The 18,823-nt window shown below is 28.2% G+C and overlaps 1 protein-coding gene across 2 annotated transcripts; it reads right to left on the bottom strand.

Annotated features, from left to right (window-relative positions):
• Nucleotides 1-3,822: 3,822 nt before the first annotated feature.
• On the bottom strand, nucleotides 3,823-11,862 carry LOC111037577 (cyclin-dependent kinase 4). 2 transcript variants are annotated; one of them, XM_022320233.1, is made up of 9 exons: nucleotides 11,700-11,862; nucleotides 10,895-11,593; nucleotides 10,651-10,819; nucleotides 10,428-10,569; nucleotides 6,759-6,926; nucleotides 6,498-6,658; nucleotides 6,297-6,432; nucleotides 5,514-5,623; nucleotides 3,823-4,160 (listed from the first exon to the last, which is right to left on the bottom strand). In XM_022320233.1, the coding sequence occupies exons 2-8, from the start codon at nucleotides 11,331-11,333 to the stop codon at nucleotides 5,546-5,548; spliced, it is 1,293 nt and encodes a 430-aa protein (XP_022175925.1). In that variant the 5' UTR covers nucleotides 11,334-11,593; nucleotides 11,700-11,862; the 3' UTR covers nucleotides 3,823-4,160; nucleotides 5,514-5,545. The 2 variants fall into 2 exon arrangements, with proteins under 2 accessions (XP_022175925.1, XP_022175926.1); XM_022320234.1 differs by lacking the exon at nucleotides 11,700-11,862 and having other exon boundaries at nucleotides 10,895-11,635.
• Nucleotides 11,863-18,823: the final 6,961 nt, after the last annotated feature.

Genomic DNA, 18,823 nt, shown 5'->3' with positions numbered 1-18,823 from the left:
CTAAACAAATCTTAAACAATGTTGCCTATTTTCTCAATCCTGCAAGAGTTTCAAGAATTGAATTACTTACCATTATAAGTTCTTCATTTGAGAACTTCTCAATATACCCTATACGGGCCCACGCACTTAATACATTTTAAATTATTATTTATTAATTAAAAAATAATAAATTACTTTTCCTCAAACAATGTGTAACGTGTTCCTATACCAATGCATCAACAATTATCAAGAAAACGTCCAATCTTATGGAAGGTCAAAACTATATAAGTACTTGGGTATAAATTAAAAACCAAGACAACAGTCAGAAATAAACACCTAGCAAACAAAAACTCATAAAAAATCACCAACAAATTATTTACTCTTTGATTTGAACTGTTTTTGTTTAACTTGCTGTTCTCACTACATAGACATATCCTAAAAATGTTAGAAACAAGTAGGTACAGTAGTCACCACTTATTAGACTCACTTTGGGACAATAGAATCTATATATAGTTCATCAACCAAATGAGTCAATAAGGGAAAAATTCCAAAAATGTTAAATAGGTATAGACTATACATTTATCTATGTATTGTTATAAAAAATTTAAATTTGGGCATGAACATACTGATAAATAATATTATTTATTATTAGGTAAGTACAGTAATCCCTCGTTATCCGCGTATTTTTAATCCGCGGTTTCGATTATCCGCGGTTGGGTCGGCGATAACATTTTCTTTAATACATACGATGAAATTGTATCTTTATTATACCCATTCTTATAACAGATAAGCTACATAAAGTACATACCTTAATATGTAGATAATATGCAAATTTTTTTCTTCCTTCCTAATATGTATTATGTATGTATAAATAATTATATTAAAAAAATAAATAATCAAATAATTGTAAGACATATTACCTAACCTTTTTGTGATTTTTAAAATTAAATACAAAATATGTACAAAATAATAAAAATTAAAAATGGTATGTAAATAAAACCTAACTTCCCGTTTTACATTGCTTTATTGTCTCGTTATCCGCGGTTTCGATATCCACGCAACTTTGCTGGAACCCATAGGCGTGTCCACGGGTCTTGCCTTTCATGCACAGGCATGACCTGCAAAATTTGATCTAAATTAAAAAAATTAATTTAAAATCTTTAAATTCGGGGTTCATGTCCCAATACCCTAACAGAATTTTTTATTGGCGGTGGAGGGGGGTGTAGTTTTTCTCTCCCCTGGATATTCCACAGTTGTGCATGAACTGCGAATGAGGTCTGGACACGCCTATGCTGAAACCTAACCTCCGCGGATAACGAGGGATTACTGTATGTATTTCAAATATATATATATATACGTTATCATTACTAATTCATAAACAAAAAAACCTTAAAAATGTAAACAGTAAAAATATAAAATAATTTTTATTAAAAAAATATTGTTTTGTAAATAAAGACTGACTGATGTAAGAAAAAAATATTTTCAAATTTCAAATAGGTACTTTTCTATGAGGCAAATCGAGGAAATAATGTGAAGACATAATTTTTTACATATTTAACATATTTTTTTTTTATCTTAACTATAACAATTATGTTTGCAGTACAATCAAAGAAAATAATGTATATTGTGATATCATTTTAAGTTATTAAATTCATAAAGGTAATAATTAATACCATACAAATATTGTTACCTAATGGTATATGATAATTTTTTTTAAATAAGTTATGTGTTAACAAAATAAATATGTTTGAGTACCATATTATCAGACTAGTATTTACTTGAAAATTTGTATTACTACAGTTAATTATTAAAATAAGTTAAATACATACAAGGTATTATCTAAGTATAATAAATATGTTATAAGTAACTAATATGTGTTAGATTAGAACAGGGCCATAATTGATAATTTTTAATCTAAATAAAATACTACCATATTTAAGTAAATTTCTCTCAACACATCTCATAACATCACAAAATTTAACCGTAATCATAATTCAGAGATAATTTTGTTTACAGAAAATAAAAATCACTTGACTATTTTATCGAGATACTATTTTGATTTTAAAAACTTATACTCACACTGCATGTCTACATTATGTGCAACTGCAATAAATTATAAATGGCAGCGTAGAGGTGACCTAGTGTCCTACTATGAAGAAACTGTAAATGTATATACATTATACATGAATTAATTGACCAATATTATGCATATTACCGTAACTGGCTTGTAATTCTATGGAAAAAGTGACGTGGACAGAATCTTTTTTAGAATTGTACCTGTTTTGGTAAGATATTGTAGAACTGCACAACACAAAACTCATGCTTTTGATTTCTAAGCATTGAAATGCATTACACTTTTCATCCCATGTGAAATGTTTATTACATCTAATTTAAGTTTATAGATAGTCATCGACTTGCAAGTGAACATTTTAAATGTTGTTTTTTTTTTGAAACAAAAAAAATATGTACATATTTTAATTTACATATAACGTAGAAGTTGTTCAATATTTCTACAATATAACATATTAAAACATAGCCTTTTCACTCTTAAGTTACATACTGAAAAGCTAACTCAACGTCATAAGAAACTTATTTTAACTCATATAACAAAATAAAAAAATGTTTGATGTTTTTTATTTATTAGCAATTAATTTAGGTACTTATTACTTAATATTGTTAATTGCTTCATAATTATTTAAAAATATTTATACAATTATAATTTATAAATCATAGTAGTGCAGTAAGTTATAAGTTTATAGTTTTATAAATAAGTTATATGTATATATCAAAATAAGATATATTGCTGTATGACATTATTGTAAAAGATACTTGATTTTTAATCACTTAAGATTCTACTATTTCTGATTAATTGATTATAATATAAATAATACCAATAAACAATACTTTATACTTAAACAGTATACAGTTACAAATGTAATTTATAACCATTAAAATATTAAAACAAATTTTTAAACCAAGATGGATTTATAAATATTTAATAACATTATTATTTTATAAATATTTATAAATTTACCTTGTTTGTCAACCTTGGTTGATAACTGAGAAGTTGTTCATTATCAATGTTTTCTGTGTAAACGTAGAAATTAAATATAAGAATGCAGCATTGATCCAAAATCATGAAGCTAAGAGGGATAATATAAAATTACTATCGTTCCATAATTCCATTTCTCTCTCCGATCTGTTAATTTCAAGTTACATACAGTGTAGATAGACAATGCCACACCCAAGTTCAATATCTATGGTGTGCAATCACTAATCATTATATTATTGCTAATCATCTATAACTGAATATGTTTAAAAGAAAAACTATTTTTAATAATTTTACTGAAATACTTCAAAAAGGGTGAAATATTAATTTTTTTAATGTTTTAATTGAAAAATTTCAAGTTTAGAACTTATATATTAATATACAAAATTCAAAAGATTTAGAACAGAATGAAAATACATATATTTAAAAATAAACAGTCCATTTATTTCATATCTAAACATTAAAGTATATTTTAAGACTGAAACAACTAAAATTAAAAAAAAAAAAATCAAGAAGATATAAAAATATTTTTAACTTAAAAAAAATGAGGTACGGACCCAATTTTAAAAATCAAAACCCATGCTATTTATCAAAATACATAAGATAAGATATATACAAAATACATAGATAATACATGTATTATCAATGACAAAATATTATATAGAAATAAAAATGCATTTTTAGCACTCCAATCAGTGCATAAAAATGAAAAATACTAGAAAAAAACCTTAAATTATACAAGTACAGACAAAAGGAAGTTAACACGGAAAAGTAAGTCAGTAAAGACAGAAAAATGGCAAGTCTTTTGATTTACTGATTAAAAGGTATGGTCATTGAGCAAAATAAAAATGATTTTCAAAATGTATGGTCAATTACAAAACTTTGAGATCCAAAGTTGGATATAAACAGTGAGAGATCTTAAAATTAATTAGTTGGTAAACAAATATGTACTGGTTATAATATTTTGGTAACTGTTCTACGCAAATGGTTAACCACACTGGAACTCAAATTGTAACTTCTAATTAGGAATATTTTAATTTTCTTTGAGACTTGCAATACTATTAAGTATAATAACTTATACATTGCCTCAGACTCATACAAACTAAGTATCTGCATGCTTTAAAATAAACTTCTGAAAAAATAAAAACAAAATGATATTTACTAAATGGATTATCAAATTTAAAGGTTACAAATAAAATTTCTCAAAACTGTAATTTAATACTAAGAGGACGCCGTACCTACATGTGTTGTCTCTGTCTTACAAGTATGTAACATAGCAAATTTAAGCTCAGTAGTTTAATTCAGTTAGTTTAAAAATTTGAGTGAATCGACCTATTATGAAACCTGATGGTAAGAACATTATCTGTGTTCCTGTTGGTATTTTACAAAAGTTCAATTTTTAAGCAAGTTATGCAAATATAATATAGCCTAAATTAAAAATGCTCATAACACATTTAAAAACTGTGTTAAGTTTTGCAAAAGTTAAGCAATTGTATGACACTAGAGACCACATATGCGGATGTGGCGTCCTTTTAAACATCAGAAGTAGTAAGTTAAAGATGTTTATAACCTTAATACTTTATATTTTTTCTTTTATTTGAGCATATTGCAGATTAGATTCTAAATTTTCTTGATATTATGTAAAATCAGTTGTATTAAAATTTATATTGCATACTTTTGTATTATTAGTTATAATTTTTTTTTTTTTTTATTGTAAATTTTATACATTGTAGGTATTATTTATAATATTATTATTAAAAGTTAAAAGCATAAGATATATTTTATAGTTCTAAGATCATTTACAACCTAACCCTAGTAAGAAGAATAATTTTTTTTAATCATATAAGAACAATGGAAATAAAGGTGATAACGCAATTAAATTTTAATAAGTATTTAGATATAGTCATAACTTGTCTATAGTTCCCAAGGATGTTTATTCTATACAATGTTGTATATATTATTGAGTTTTTCAATTTGTATTGTTTGTAACATTACATGTCTACATTAAACTATATAACTGGCCCAAGATTCTTAATAGCTTTATTGCAAAATTGTAGAAACTCAAAAAATATTCTAAATTATAAAACATGTATTAATAACTTACAGAAGAAAAAAATTAAGCAATTAGTAAAAATCAACAATAATTCTGATAGCTCAAATATCATATTATTTAAAACATATTAAATGATTTTTCTAGAAAATGGCCAGAGTTATTTAAATAGATAGCACCATTTATATATTATTCAATACTAATAATATTTTTTTAATTATGATATTAATCATGTTATTTAGGTATTGTAGTTCATTCTAGATTTTGAAATGAGAATAGAATAATACACTGAAACTTGAAATGAAATATTAAGATGCTCATTGCTCGTGCATATTTAGGTGTTGAGAGTATTTATACAGTGCCCATATAAATGCACCATTAATTTGTTTTAGTAACAATTTAGTTTTATTTTTATTTTTCAAATTCATTACTTACATTAATAGACTCTAAGGAAGATAAAATCAAATTTATGTTTCGTTAAAGTATGGGTGTTTCAAAGCCTCACGAGCTGATACTCGTTCAGTACTGTCAAACATCAACATTTTCTAAAAAAAAAAACCATATTTATTTTTTAAATGTTTAAACTAGTCGGTATCATTTATTATATAACAATAGCCAAGGGACTATCAAAAGTCGTTAAACCCAAATTTGAAATTTGTAATGTAATAATTGAAACATGTTACACTTTAACCATACCAAACACAATATATGGCACCAACAATACTATAATATTATTACAGATATTTCTGACATAGAATGTACATAGTGATGCTATTTTAAAGACACAGGTCAGGTTAAGATGGGTTGGAAAGGTAATAAGTAATAAAATCAATAGTATCAGACCAATACATGCAATAATAAATACAACAAATACATTATTTTATACATTCCAATATATGTATATAGACACCAACTCTCATATCATATTAACCAATACTGTCGTTATAGCCAGACATTTTGTACACACAAATATAGGGACTTTGCTGGGTTTTTGATTTTAATGTTGTTTTACTCAATATATTGTTATGATCAGTATTGTTATAAATGATACCGACTGTATAATATATAAATAGGTTTAATGTACTTAATATAGTTTTATCAATAATACAAAATTATAAAAAATTAATATTGTCATACTAATTTGAATCAAAAATCTATTATTAAATACATAAGTTTGAAAAAAAAATATTAAATACCTATTAATAAAAGTACTCTTACCATTAACAAATCTTTTCCCTTAGAACATATATCAGGGATTACAGTCTTCAAACAAGTCTGTGGATAAGACTCAAAAGAACTCCTTAGTAAAGAAACATTCTTTGGCCAATTTAATGCAGATGGTAGACCAATCACCCTAGAATTATTTTCGATTTCAATCTTATTATTAACATCTTTAATTTACTAATTTCAATTTATTACCTAAATATCCTATCAAGCTGTTCAGCTTCAGATTCACCATCAAATAAAGGAGATAATTTGTACATCTCTCCCATAATACAGCCACAAGCCCACACATCAACAGCAGTGGCATAAGGTAAACCTAATAAAACTTCAGGTGCTCGGTACCATAAAGTTACAACCTAAATAACAACAAATGTAAAGCATGATATAAAATAATATTTATTTTTCAATTGTTAACTAAAAGTTATAATTTAAACTCCTAATTCAATTATTACTTACAACTGAAGTCAACTTCATATCAAAATCATATATTTTGGCTAGACCAAAATCAGCAATTTTAATTCTGAGGTCACTTGACACTAAAACGTTTTGTGGTTTGAGATCACGATGTACAACACGATTACAGTGAAGAAAGTCGACTCCTGATAAAATTTGTCTCATAACACTCTAGAAAATTACAATAAATAATATTGTATAATTTTTAATTTATAGAAAATGTACTTTTCATGACGCCACACCCGCATGTGTTGTCTCCATTTAACTAACGATATTAACATACTAAATTTGTGTTCAGCAGTTCCAGTTTTGTATAGTAACATTTAATAATACAGATAATTAACTTACTAACAAATTTAAATGTAAGAACATTGTGCTTTCATGTAAGAATTTTTAAATTTTAATAATTTATATACTCTCAATTTAAATACAAATTAAAATATTGTAAAAACCCACGAGAAGTTGAAAAAGCACAGCTAATATTCTTATCTTTAAATTTGATAATAGGTAAATTGTCTCTACTATTAAATGTTATTACACAAAACTTAAACTGCTGAACACAAATTTTATGTCATTCATTTGAGAGACAGAGATGACAAATGCAAGTTGTTTTCTAATTAATAAAAAAAAAAACATTTAGTACATTGAATGAAACTGAAAATATATTTTAACGCAATTACTAATTGCATATTCAAAATTATAATAAATCAAATAGATTAATAAAATAATTGTTTACATTATAAATAACTTTATTAGTTAGTGGTTAATACATTTTTTCAATTGGATAAAACAAAATAAAAAAGGGCATACATAAAAAAAGTACACACATTTTGGATATGTTATATTTCAGAATGTTGTATCTTAGAAAATAAAAATAACTAATAAAAAATGTCCTAATATTTTTTATTTTTAGATAAATTTTATATTCTGTATGTTTAAACAATGTAGGTAATCTTAATGCAAATATAAAAAATGTATATGTGACATACATGTTATTTTATAATATATACTAATATGGTTGCATTAAGTATAGTGGCATGAGTATTCAATAATTAGTGGTTTTGTTTCTTCCCTAAGTGTCCTGATCCAGTCTCAACCTTAGATTGAATTTGTAAATACTTTAAAACTTGTCTAGTTGGTTTTTTTTTTTAAATTGAAATAATCAAGAGAATAATGTTAACTTAAAATAGGACCATAGTTCTACCTCACACTAGTTATGCACTAATGCTCCTAATAATTGATTGATTAATATAAATATATATATATATAAACTAGTATAATAGTCCAATAATGCTTGAAAGAAAATAATGCAATACCAAGTTGAATTTAATATAAAATATTAAGTAATAATGATACAAGACTTTAAATTAGTGGATTATGGCCACAACTCAAAAAATAAGTGATTTGAATAGAATAAAAAACCGACATTTATCAAGAATTTTATTTTTTTACCATAATTTATAGTCTGTACTAGTATAATTGAAAACTAACAATATTTTATATGCACCCCTTAATATATTTTTGATTGATTAAAATATACCATAATAATTGTTAGTAAATAACTGATTAATATTTATCAAAAACAAAAAATCAATAATTCAAGTTTTAAATGATTATACATAATGGCTGACGTAGAAACTCAATTGAGCCAACAACAAATGAACGTGTGAGCAGTACTAATGTAATAATTCCTACAAAATTGAAATTAAAAAGGTGGGTAAGTAGATTTATTGTACAGTAGGAGTCACTTATATGTATTTGTTAATTTTAATTCAATAATATAAAAATAGAAGATCATAAATATATGGAAAATGATTCTGAGCGAAGATAATCTATTAATCTATAAATTTGAATGTATTACGATTAATTTGTCAAAATTAATGAAAAAAAAATTAACATACGTATTTGATATTTTTAAACTTTTATTATAACATTATACGAGGAACACCTAGTTAAAAAATTTAATTTTCAAGGTTTGTGACTCAGCAAAATTGTTTATTTTAATATATTTATAAAAAAACCTAAGAATAAAAATAAATAACTATAAATAGCTTAAAATGAGAGTTAGATAGTATAAAGGAAACTTAATTATATTTTATAATATTAACTATTTACTTTTATTAGAATATGTTCATCAAGATAAAGTTTATAATTTTTACTTTAGAAAAATGATAAAAAACACATTCACTACAAAAAAAAAATTGTAAATATGCCACTGCATATGTTAAAATAAAATTGATTTCTTAAGCATATTTTAATATACCTCAAATTTGATTAGCTAAAAAACTAGTAAAAATCCAAGTTAATTTAGGATAGATTTGATTGTAAATTTTATTACAAGCAACAACAATGATATATACATAATATTAACCATCATTGTAAAGAAAAAAAATTCTAATTGATAGTTTAATTTACTACCTATACTAAAAATGCCTCTAAAAGATTCAACATAAAAGGTAACAAAGAAATATTATATTAACTCTACAAATTCAAAATATTTTAGCATAATACAATAATTTTAAAGCTTTTAAAAACATTCTTGGATGCATTAAATTAGATGTAGAATTTATTTACTTATTTAAAGTTGTCAATTTCAAGAAAATAGTATTTAATATTAAAAGTAGATAAGAATTTAAAAATGGTACAGCAAATAAACAATTTTATACTTTTATTTGAGTTTTAATATTCTTACAAAATTAACTGGCTAATAGGAGTGAGACTATGTTATTGATTTAATTACAGAGCATCATTAATTTAATTAGTTCCCTATTAACATTAAGACAATATTTATGTTGGTATTAAATATTAATGAGACTTTAAAGTTAAAGCATGTAAACATGTTGAGTTATCAATATTATAAGAACCATTTCCAAAAAACTAATGGTGCATGAAATATATTTCTTATTATATGTTCCTACCTAGGTATTATAGAAACACAATATTATGTGACTGGTATACCTAATCAAAATTAGGTACTAACTTTCTAAATTATGTTCTGAAATAGGTATAATGAATCAAATTAGGAAGCCTAGGTATGTTTTTTATGTATTTAATTTTATGATTAAAATACATAAGTAACTAGGTAAGCAAATATAATATTATATTAATTCATTAGTAAGTAGTGAAAAATGAACTAAATGTCTAAATGTTCAATAATAATCTACTGTAATTTGCTAAAAAATGATTTGTGACCTTGCATTTTGATAGATTATTAATTATTAATTAAAATTATTGAGTACCTAGATGCTGATTATTTACACGGTCAATAAAATCTGATTCTACTTAAAAAAATAATAAACTAGTATGCTCTTATCAGACACATCAGGGTAATTATGTAACAAACTACTACAAATTAGTAGTTTTAATCGATTATTTTCACAAAACCTTGGTTCAAATCGAGATTTAATAGGTCTAAGTCTAGGGTAAAACCAAATAACTATAATTCTTTTAGATGTTAGAAGAATAAAGCTTTCTATATTTTTAGGTTGGTTTTTAAATAAAATGCACTACCTAAATGATTTAAATACAGAATTTTACTTACTAAAATGCATTAGTAATATAGACATATATTAGATTTTAACTGAAAATTTAAATGGAAAAACGTTAATAGATAGGTAGGTGCCTCTAAAGGTAAAGTTAACTAGTTATAATTTAAATAAACGTTGACAATACCTTAATTATTTCAGAAGACATTCCCGGTTTTGGACATCGTGCCATGTAGGTGGCTAAATCTTGTTCAATGTGTTCAAACACCAAATAAAGTGTCATACATTTCTCGTTATATAGTCTCGGACCATGTACCACATCCAAAAGCCTAAGAAGTAAAGTTAGTGAGATAGAATAATAATATTTATAAATTATAATGATTACATAGGGTTTGTTTAATATTACATACTTGACAATATTTGGATGTTGTTGTTGATCAAGCTGCTTGAGTAGAGCAATCTCACGTAGAGTAGTCATGGGTACACCATCTTGGGCCAATGGGATTTTTATCTTTTTCATGGCTACAAATTTCCCTTTATTGACAAGATCTCGGCCTTTGTACACGGTACCATATGCTCCTATGAAACAAATTTATAAGTTTGATTTTTTATAAAATATTTGTACATCAAGTATATTGTCCATGATGCCCTCACCATTTCCTATCTGATTGAGCTCTTCATAGTTTTCCTTTTCCTGTAACATTGACGACATAGCAGGGAATGTCTTGGACTGCAATCGAGATAGTGGCGACACCATGGTGATTAGGGCAGTAGACGTGAACAGTTTGTGTGGTGTGGGTTTTAACAAAACCGGGACGAGATGACAGAGTAAATGACGCGTGGATTTCACATACAATATACAACGCACACGGGGCGAGAGGATGGTTTCACAACGCAACGTCCTTGACACGGATTGCGATGGACGAGTTGCAACCACCTGTGGACAGCGTCGGCCCGTTTCAAAGGGCTTGGCTATAGGGTGGCAACAAGAAAAATCGGATGGACTTGGACTTGTACGACGCAGACGAAGACGATGACGAAGTACGAGGATAAGACGAAGACGCACTTCCGGTGGATTCCTGGGCACGCACATGCATACGTAAAACGACCGGGCTGTGAATATACTGTACTCAATTGATTGGGTGCACACTGTAAGCTTCGTCAAACAGCAGCAGTAGCAGCTGAATACCGACGGTTGTCGGTGATTGGTGGTGGTGAATACGGCAGTAGGGGTGAGTGTGCGTGTACGTGTTTAAGGACGAAGGAAGGCGGCTGCTAAAGTTACGTATCCGTTGTCCGTGAAAAACACCTGGCGTTTTGGGTACCTATCTACCTATACCTATGTGTGTACAACTGTGTAGTGTGTGTCGAACAAAGGAAATGCCGCAAAAAAATAAAAATAAAATAATAATAATAGTAAAAAAAAAAAAACCGTTTTGTTTATAATTTTAAAGGTTACCTATTTCGTTTCCATGGGTTCGCAAAACGCAACCAGTTTGGCCGCGGGCCGCTCTCGCCGTCCGCTGGTCTGCGTACCGCTACGGCGATTGCGCAACGGCGGCCCGACGGACCGGGTCGGTCTGAAATGTTGAGCCCTCCTGGCCTCCTGAGTCTAACTCGACGACGACGACTGCAACAGCAGGCTGCTGGTGTTAGTAGTTGCTGGGCCAACCGGTTTCCCCGGCGCACTGTTGTTACCATGGTTACCGGTTCACTGGTTGCAGCGGTAGATGTAAAATAACAAAACATCGAACAGCTGACTGATATTTATGTTTTTGAACGCGGTCCGCGATGACAGCACCATCAACAAGGCAACACGAAACATTCAAACTCGTATTCTAATTAGATAAAGACATCCATAGGGGTTGTCAATAGGCCCGTATATCATCGAGGGATAGATAAAAAACATTTAAGTCAGATTATACAAACACTCAATTATTTAAATCATAAAAAAAAATATTGTTGGGATAAAATATTTTGTCTTTGCCCACCTCCCCCCAAAAAACACCACAGCCAGGTGGCACCTTGGAATTAGGTAGGTACCTAAAACGAGTATAACCAATTTGGAAGTATACTGTGTTACAGTGGGGTAACCAGGAATTTGGAATTTGGAGGGGGGCAAATCAAAAATAAAACCAGCAACCAGGACCAGTTAAGCGTTTACCAGGCCATGTGGGAACCTATAGTAGTCATAGCAGTAATAGTGACTAGCAGGGTCCAAAGGGCCATTAGTCCTTACCAATAACTTAATTTTATCCGAAATAAGTAATGTAATGTAACCTGGCTAGTGCGGTGAGACGTGAGTCAATGAGTGCATGGTATTAGATATAAATATATTATATTATTATCTTAGTCCATGCCCCGTAGTGTATGCGATTCAAGTCCGATCTTACTGTTCTGCCCGCATGCGGGCATCACTTAATACTCAATACTCATGCACACCTGGTTAGGAGTCTAGGACACTGTGTAATATAAACAATATAATACGAATAAATACAATAAAAATAAATAAAAAAGTATAATCAAAATAAAATTTAAACTTAAAATATTATGAATTTGTTCTCAGAAAAATGAACCCTTAGGGGCTTTCAATATTTCAAAGCCTATAGCTGAAGCTCCTAGACTCAATGCTTCATCTGGCCCTGCCAACAATCATTTTATTATCTGATAAACTCAAAAAAATTAAGAATTCAAATTATAACATAAATATTATGAATGTCAAACAAATTATAAAGAGCACCACTACGGAAAATTTTCAACAGTTTTTTACTGATTATATATGCAAAAATAATACGGCCAATGGTGGGGGGCATGACTGAGATTCCCTCCAACGCCCATGGCTATGTCCCTGCCGTATTAGTAAGTAACATCAATGCTGGATGTAATTATAGTGCTCCTTCTCTTAGCAACAGTGGCAGATTTAGGATTGTCTCATGGTAGGCCGGAGGAGATAGTATATAAAATAGGTTAAACCACCATATGATCTAATAATTACATAATATAAGGACTTTCCTACTTATATATAGGTACTATAATATATAATATTTAACCTTTTTATAAAACTAAATTTCATTTCATTGACGAGTCTGAAGTTGTTTAAAGTCAGGTGAAGAACTTTACGACCAAGTATCCCTTTGTAAATCTGCCGCTGCACCACCAAAAATCGCACTGCTACAGCTATTGCTACATCGTTCTAGACCTATCTTGCTATCATTAGAAGACGAACTAAGATATAATATCATATTTAAGGTACTATAACACTATTATTTAGGGTATATCTAAAGTACCTATATCTAAGGTGTACATCTTATAGTTCGTGCATGTGCATTAGATTACTAAAAATAATATTAGAGTTTGAAGATTTAATCAAAACAAACAGTAAAACTGTATCAGCATTGGAGTTTATTCAAAGAATAATTAAACTAATTCAATGCAGGCAACAACAGCTAATTTGCACTAAAAAAATCATCTTCAGCATCTGCAGAATAGTCCCAAAATTGCTTGGGCAAAACTGCAGAAGTAATGTATTACATACAGCCATACAGGGCCGTATTTACAATTTTTGGGCCTTGGGTCAACCATAATTGTACGCCCCCCCCCCAACCAAAAAATAGATCCACTTTTTTGATTTTTCTTAACACATTTTTAGTTATAATTCTTTATGGTTAAGTCATGGTTGTCTTTCTACAACCGTGGTCATGTTAAGATAATATTAATTATATTCTATGCAGGCGTTAGCACTTATCCGTTATTGTTGCACTGTTAAGTTCACAAGGGTCGAGTCATAGTACAAATTCTTTCAAAAAAAAAATATTTATTGATAAAATACTACACCGAGTTACGGCGGGGGACCGGCCGCCCCCTAAATAGATCAATATTTGGCTGCCCGGGGCAAATGTCCCCATTGCTCCCCACTAACCGGCCCTGATTACATACCATAATATTTTTATGATTGCTATCAAGTATAAACTAATGAGGTAATAACGGTAACTAATAAAGGTAACACTAAAGAGTCGTTAAAATTTCTTAAGATAATCCACATTCAGGCCCGTGTATGGGTGACAGAATTGGAATGACTCCCCATAAAACATTGATTATAATTTATAACAAAATTGTCCATAGGTAGGTACCTTGTCCACAGCTACACTTAATTTAAATTATATCAATTAACAAAATATTATTTAAATTTTTTTTGGTAAGTACCCACCTCTATATTATGTATTGTATCTATAGATTATCAAAACAACTGAAAATATGCCCAATAACGAGTTACCTGTATGCTAGCTTAACTTCAATTATCGAGGAACCATTTTACAATATAATAATTTAGAGAAACAAAGTAAAGAAAAACAAACAATGAACAGAATAAACCTATTACATACATAATTACATAAATGGGAACAATGTTGAATAAGCAATACATTTCTAAATTGTTGTGTGTAGTTCAGTATCCTTTAGGAATTTTAGTATACCTATTAGGGCTTATGAGTACAGGAGCATATATTTTCAGATAGGTGGTTTGATCATACTTCTAACGTTGTATAGTTCGTACTTCCTGCATTCGGTTAAAACGTGTTTAATCTTCAGAAGATAATAATTGCAGGGCGGCCATCTTGGAGGATCTTCTTTCTCCATCAAGTAATTATGGGCTTTTCTGGTATGGCCTATTTGGTATTATTTTATATTAATTTGTAAATTAAAGAAGTTTCATAGTATATAAGTAAACAAGCCAAAATAATCAAAGTTTTTTTAATTTACAGGTTAGCTGGAAAGCACTAAACATTACTTGGTGCTGTAATCATAGACCTTATTAGTTATTATACTACTGGACAAGCAATGAGTGTAAGGAAAGCTTAACAACATTTAGGAAGGATTTTGATTACTCTGTACCTACTCGATTACTCGTAAGGATGGTGGCTCGGGGTAGCAGGGTAGGATATATAGGAAGGTACATAGATTAATGTACTTTTTCGTAAAGACTGCCTACATCACATAAACATTGGTTTTTATTCGATATTTTAATTGTCAAGAGAGATATGAGCATTTTTAATTTGTGGTACCTTACATACCTACCCATGTCTTGATTGAAGGTTTTTCTGTTATTATTTTAATTTTAAAACAGGTAATTCAAGGAGCTAAGAACGATGCAACGATTCAAAAAAAGTTATATCGTTCCGTATTTGCGATTTTCGATTTAAATATATGTAGGTATAATATATATAATTACAAATAACTTCCTTCATTGGATTAAGTACTTATCAAGTATTTTTTTGAAAATAATAAAACGGACAGAAGGAGTAACGACGCAGTATATTGTTTTTTGACGAACATCTAATGTTAAATGTTGATGTAGCTATTTTAATATTACTAACCATAGTAACTTCAGAATAATAATCAAATAGGTAGACATTACGTATAAGATTCACTGACTAAAACCAGTCTCCAAGTAAGTAATTCATTCTGTAGCTTTAACAAAATGTATCAAATTGAAAATTTACAAGTTATTTTGTAATTAAAAATTTATAAAATCATCAGTTTTTATAGCTAAGGATTGACTATTTAAAAGAAGGTTCTAGTAATTAGTTCATTCTGTAAAAAAAAAAATGTATAAGCACTGTTTTTATAATTATTTTAAGTTAAAATTTGAATGAAATTACATACTAAAACCAATAACGACTTTAGATATTATGTTGTAATTTAAAAATATTATTCGTGTATACTTTGATCTTTTAGAATTTTATATACACATTGTCAATGACATTGTAAAATACAATTTTTTCGACAAAAATGAATATAAAAACTAATATTATAGGCTGTCAGATCATCTTCGCTCAGAATCGTGTTTTGTATTCAATGATTTTATATCATTGAATTCAAATTTAGCCCATCCATTACACTTTTACAGTGATTCAAATAAACACCTAATACCTATGTACAGTAGATAGCGTTACACACTCACCCTCTTTTTAAAATATAGTTCCTATAAATAATAGATTTAAAATGCGAAATGTAAAATATATTTTTAAACTACTTGGTAGTTGTAGGTACATAAATTAATTGATTGCTTTGGGCTTTTAGAACGTATTAACTTCAAAATAAATTCAATTAATTCTAGAAGTAATAATATCCATTGACCATTTTACTTATCTTATACAAATACTTACTTATCTTACTATCCGTCTATCCTTCTAACGTATTAATGTGGAGTGGATCGCTGTGAAGTGTGAATAACTTGGGCTCGTTTAGTACCCAATTATTAAATTATATTAATTAGTAATTTCATTGTTATACTTTATGTTTCGGGTATGTATGTTTTTAATTCTGTTTGTATATTATCATTATGTGCTACATATTACAAATAGAATCATAAACATACATACCTGAAACATAAAGTATAACAATGAAATTACTACCTGAATACCTAATTAATATAATTTAATAATTAGGTACTGAACGAGCCCAAGTTATTACATATTATATACTGTCATTATCATAATATTATATTTATAAATATATTATTCTGCAAATAAAATTGTGTTATTATTAACTGTAAAATTATTTTTTTTAAACAATACATTTTTTAATCAACTTAACGAATAACATAACAGGGACATTTTTAAAAGGTGATGTATTATTTTAAATCTTAAATCTATAAATAGATAAGTTATAGACATCTATTAGTTCTATTGGCATTATTTTTTAAAATACACTTATTGACATATGTTAAAAATTGACAAAAGAAACATTTGGCTTACATTATATATTAATTATGTATTTATGTATGACATTAGTTAATAGGTACTATAAAAATAGTGTTAGTGGGTTTACTACCTACTACCAGTGAAGTACCCAGATATTCAATGTGGAGAGGGGGGCTAAGAAAAGTAAATCAGAATTTTATATCCTTTACCTTGCTACTAGGTCATTATTTTATGTTATTTCTATATCCCGTAACCGTAATAACCTACACAAATAATTGATAGTACTCAAAGTCCCAAAATGTTTCTTCAAAACCATTTTCAGAAGTATAATGGTTTGTACTTGACGTTTTATTATATAAGATTTAAACCAAAACAGGGCCAATGTGTAGTGGGGGAGGAGGGATGAAGTCTTAGATATACAACGGAAATGTTTTATGAATATTGAATTTCTAAATTTTGCCGTATAGTGCATATACGTCATTATTTTTCGGTTATATACCCCAATGAAGAAGAAGAAATATCATTATTTATTAATTTATTATATTGACGAGTGACGACTATCTACAATATTGCCTAATGCCTTTTATACGTAGGTAAGCAATATATTGACAATATACGACACTTCTTCGATTATCTAACTTTTGCCTCCATTAATTGTTTTATGATCATTATGAACATTTTTGACCGCATTGTGTAATTTACAAAAATTTCAATAATTAACAATAGTAACAGTTTTAATTTATTCTATGTTTATACCAAGAAGGTTAGGGTAGAGAGCCAAGATCATCTAGGATCTCTAGGTTGAGGTATAAGTTTTAGGCGGTTAAAAATTATGTTTTTATCAGTTTTATTTTGTAACTGTGATAATAGTTTACCATTGTATATTGATTTTTGTTTTAAAATGTTATAATATTTTATTTGCAAGGGCCCGCGAGAATTTGTTAACAGTTTTTGTTTAAAAAATGCCCTGGGAGATTTATCCCTACATCTCTTTCCCATAATTACGTCATTACCACAGGTTGTGACAACTTCAATTCAAAACAGTGAGTGTTCTGAGAGCTAACTACAAAAAAAAACATAATTGTAAACATAATTATAAACATAATTATTAGATACCTCAATAAAACAAAATAAACTTTGGACATTTGTGTGTAGGTACATCTTAAATCATGAATTACTAACAAATGTAGTTATTGATACTCATAAGAGGGGAGTTAATGTTAGGATAATTTTAAATTAATTTAATATAGACACTACATGGAAAATGGGAAATTTGGGTATCTGAAACAGTTAATTAGGGTAAACCGGTGCATCCGAATTGCATGCCAAAAAATTAAATATAAATCGGGTCGTCCAAATTGCATGCCGTCTCTTGGAGGGGTCTGTCCGAATTGATTGCCATCTCTTAGAGGGGTATATCAGAATAAATAACTAACTTTTCAACTGGAGGATCGGGATTTTGTTACATTACAATAAAACATATAAATATTGTAGAAGGTGACACTGTGTATAAGAATCATAAAATAAAACTATTTTTTTTTCATCGACAACAAAGGCCATTAGTTAAATAAAACTATTGTAGTTTAGGGTAATCAAGTGAGTGAATTTTAAATAATATTATTTTTAAATTTGGTGGTTTTTTTTGACATTTCGGGCACACAATATTACAATTTAAATAAACAAAATAATATATAATAATAATTCATAATAATGAAATATGTCAATATAGAAACATCTTTTTTGAATAATAAAATAGTATAATAGCATTTTTTAAAAAAAATTTGGAAAGTCCAAAAAAAAAGTTTAAGTTATTTAAGTGCATAGTAAATAAACATGTGGTGTACGGCATGCAATTCGGACAGACCCCTCCAAGAGATGGCAC

Source organism: Myzus persicae, unplaced genomic scaffold (genome assembly GCF_001856785.1).
Source record: "Myzus persicae strain clone G006 unplaced genomic scaffold, MPER_G0061.0, whole genome shotgun sequence".
Classification (NCBI taxonomy): domain Eukaryota; kingdom Metazoa; phylum Arthropoda; class Insecta; order Hemiptera; family Aphididae; genus Myzus; species Myzus persicae.
Note: the sequence above shows the minus strand (reverse complement) of the source record. Positions and strands in the feature narration are given on the sequence as shown.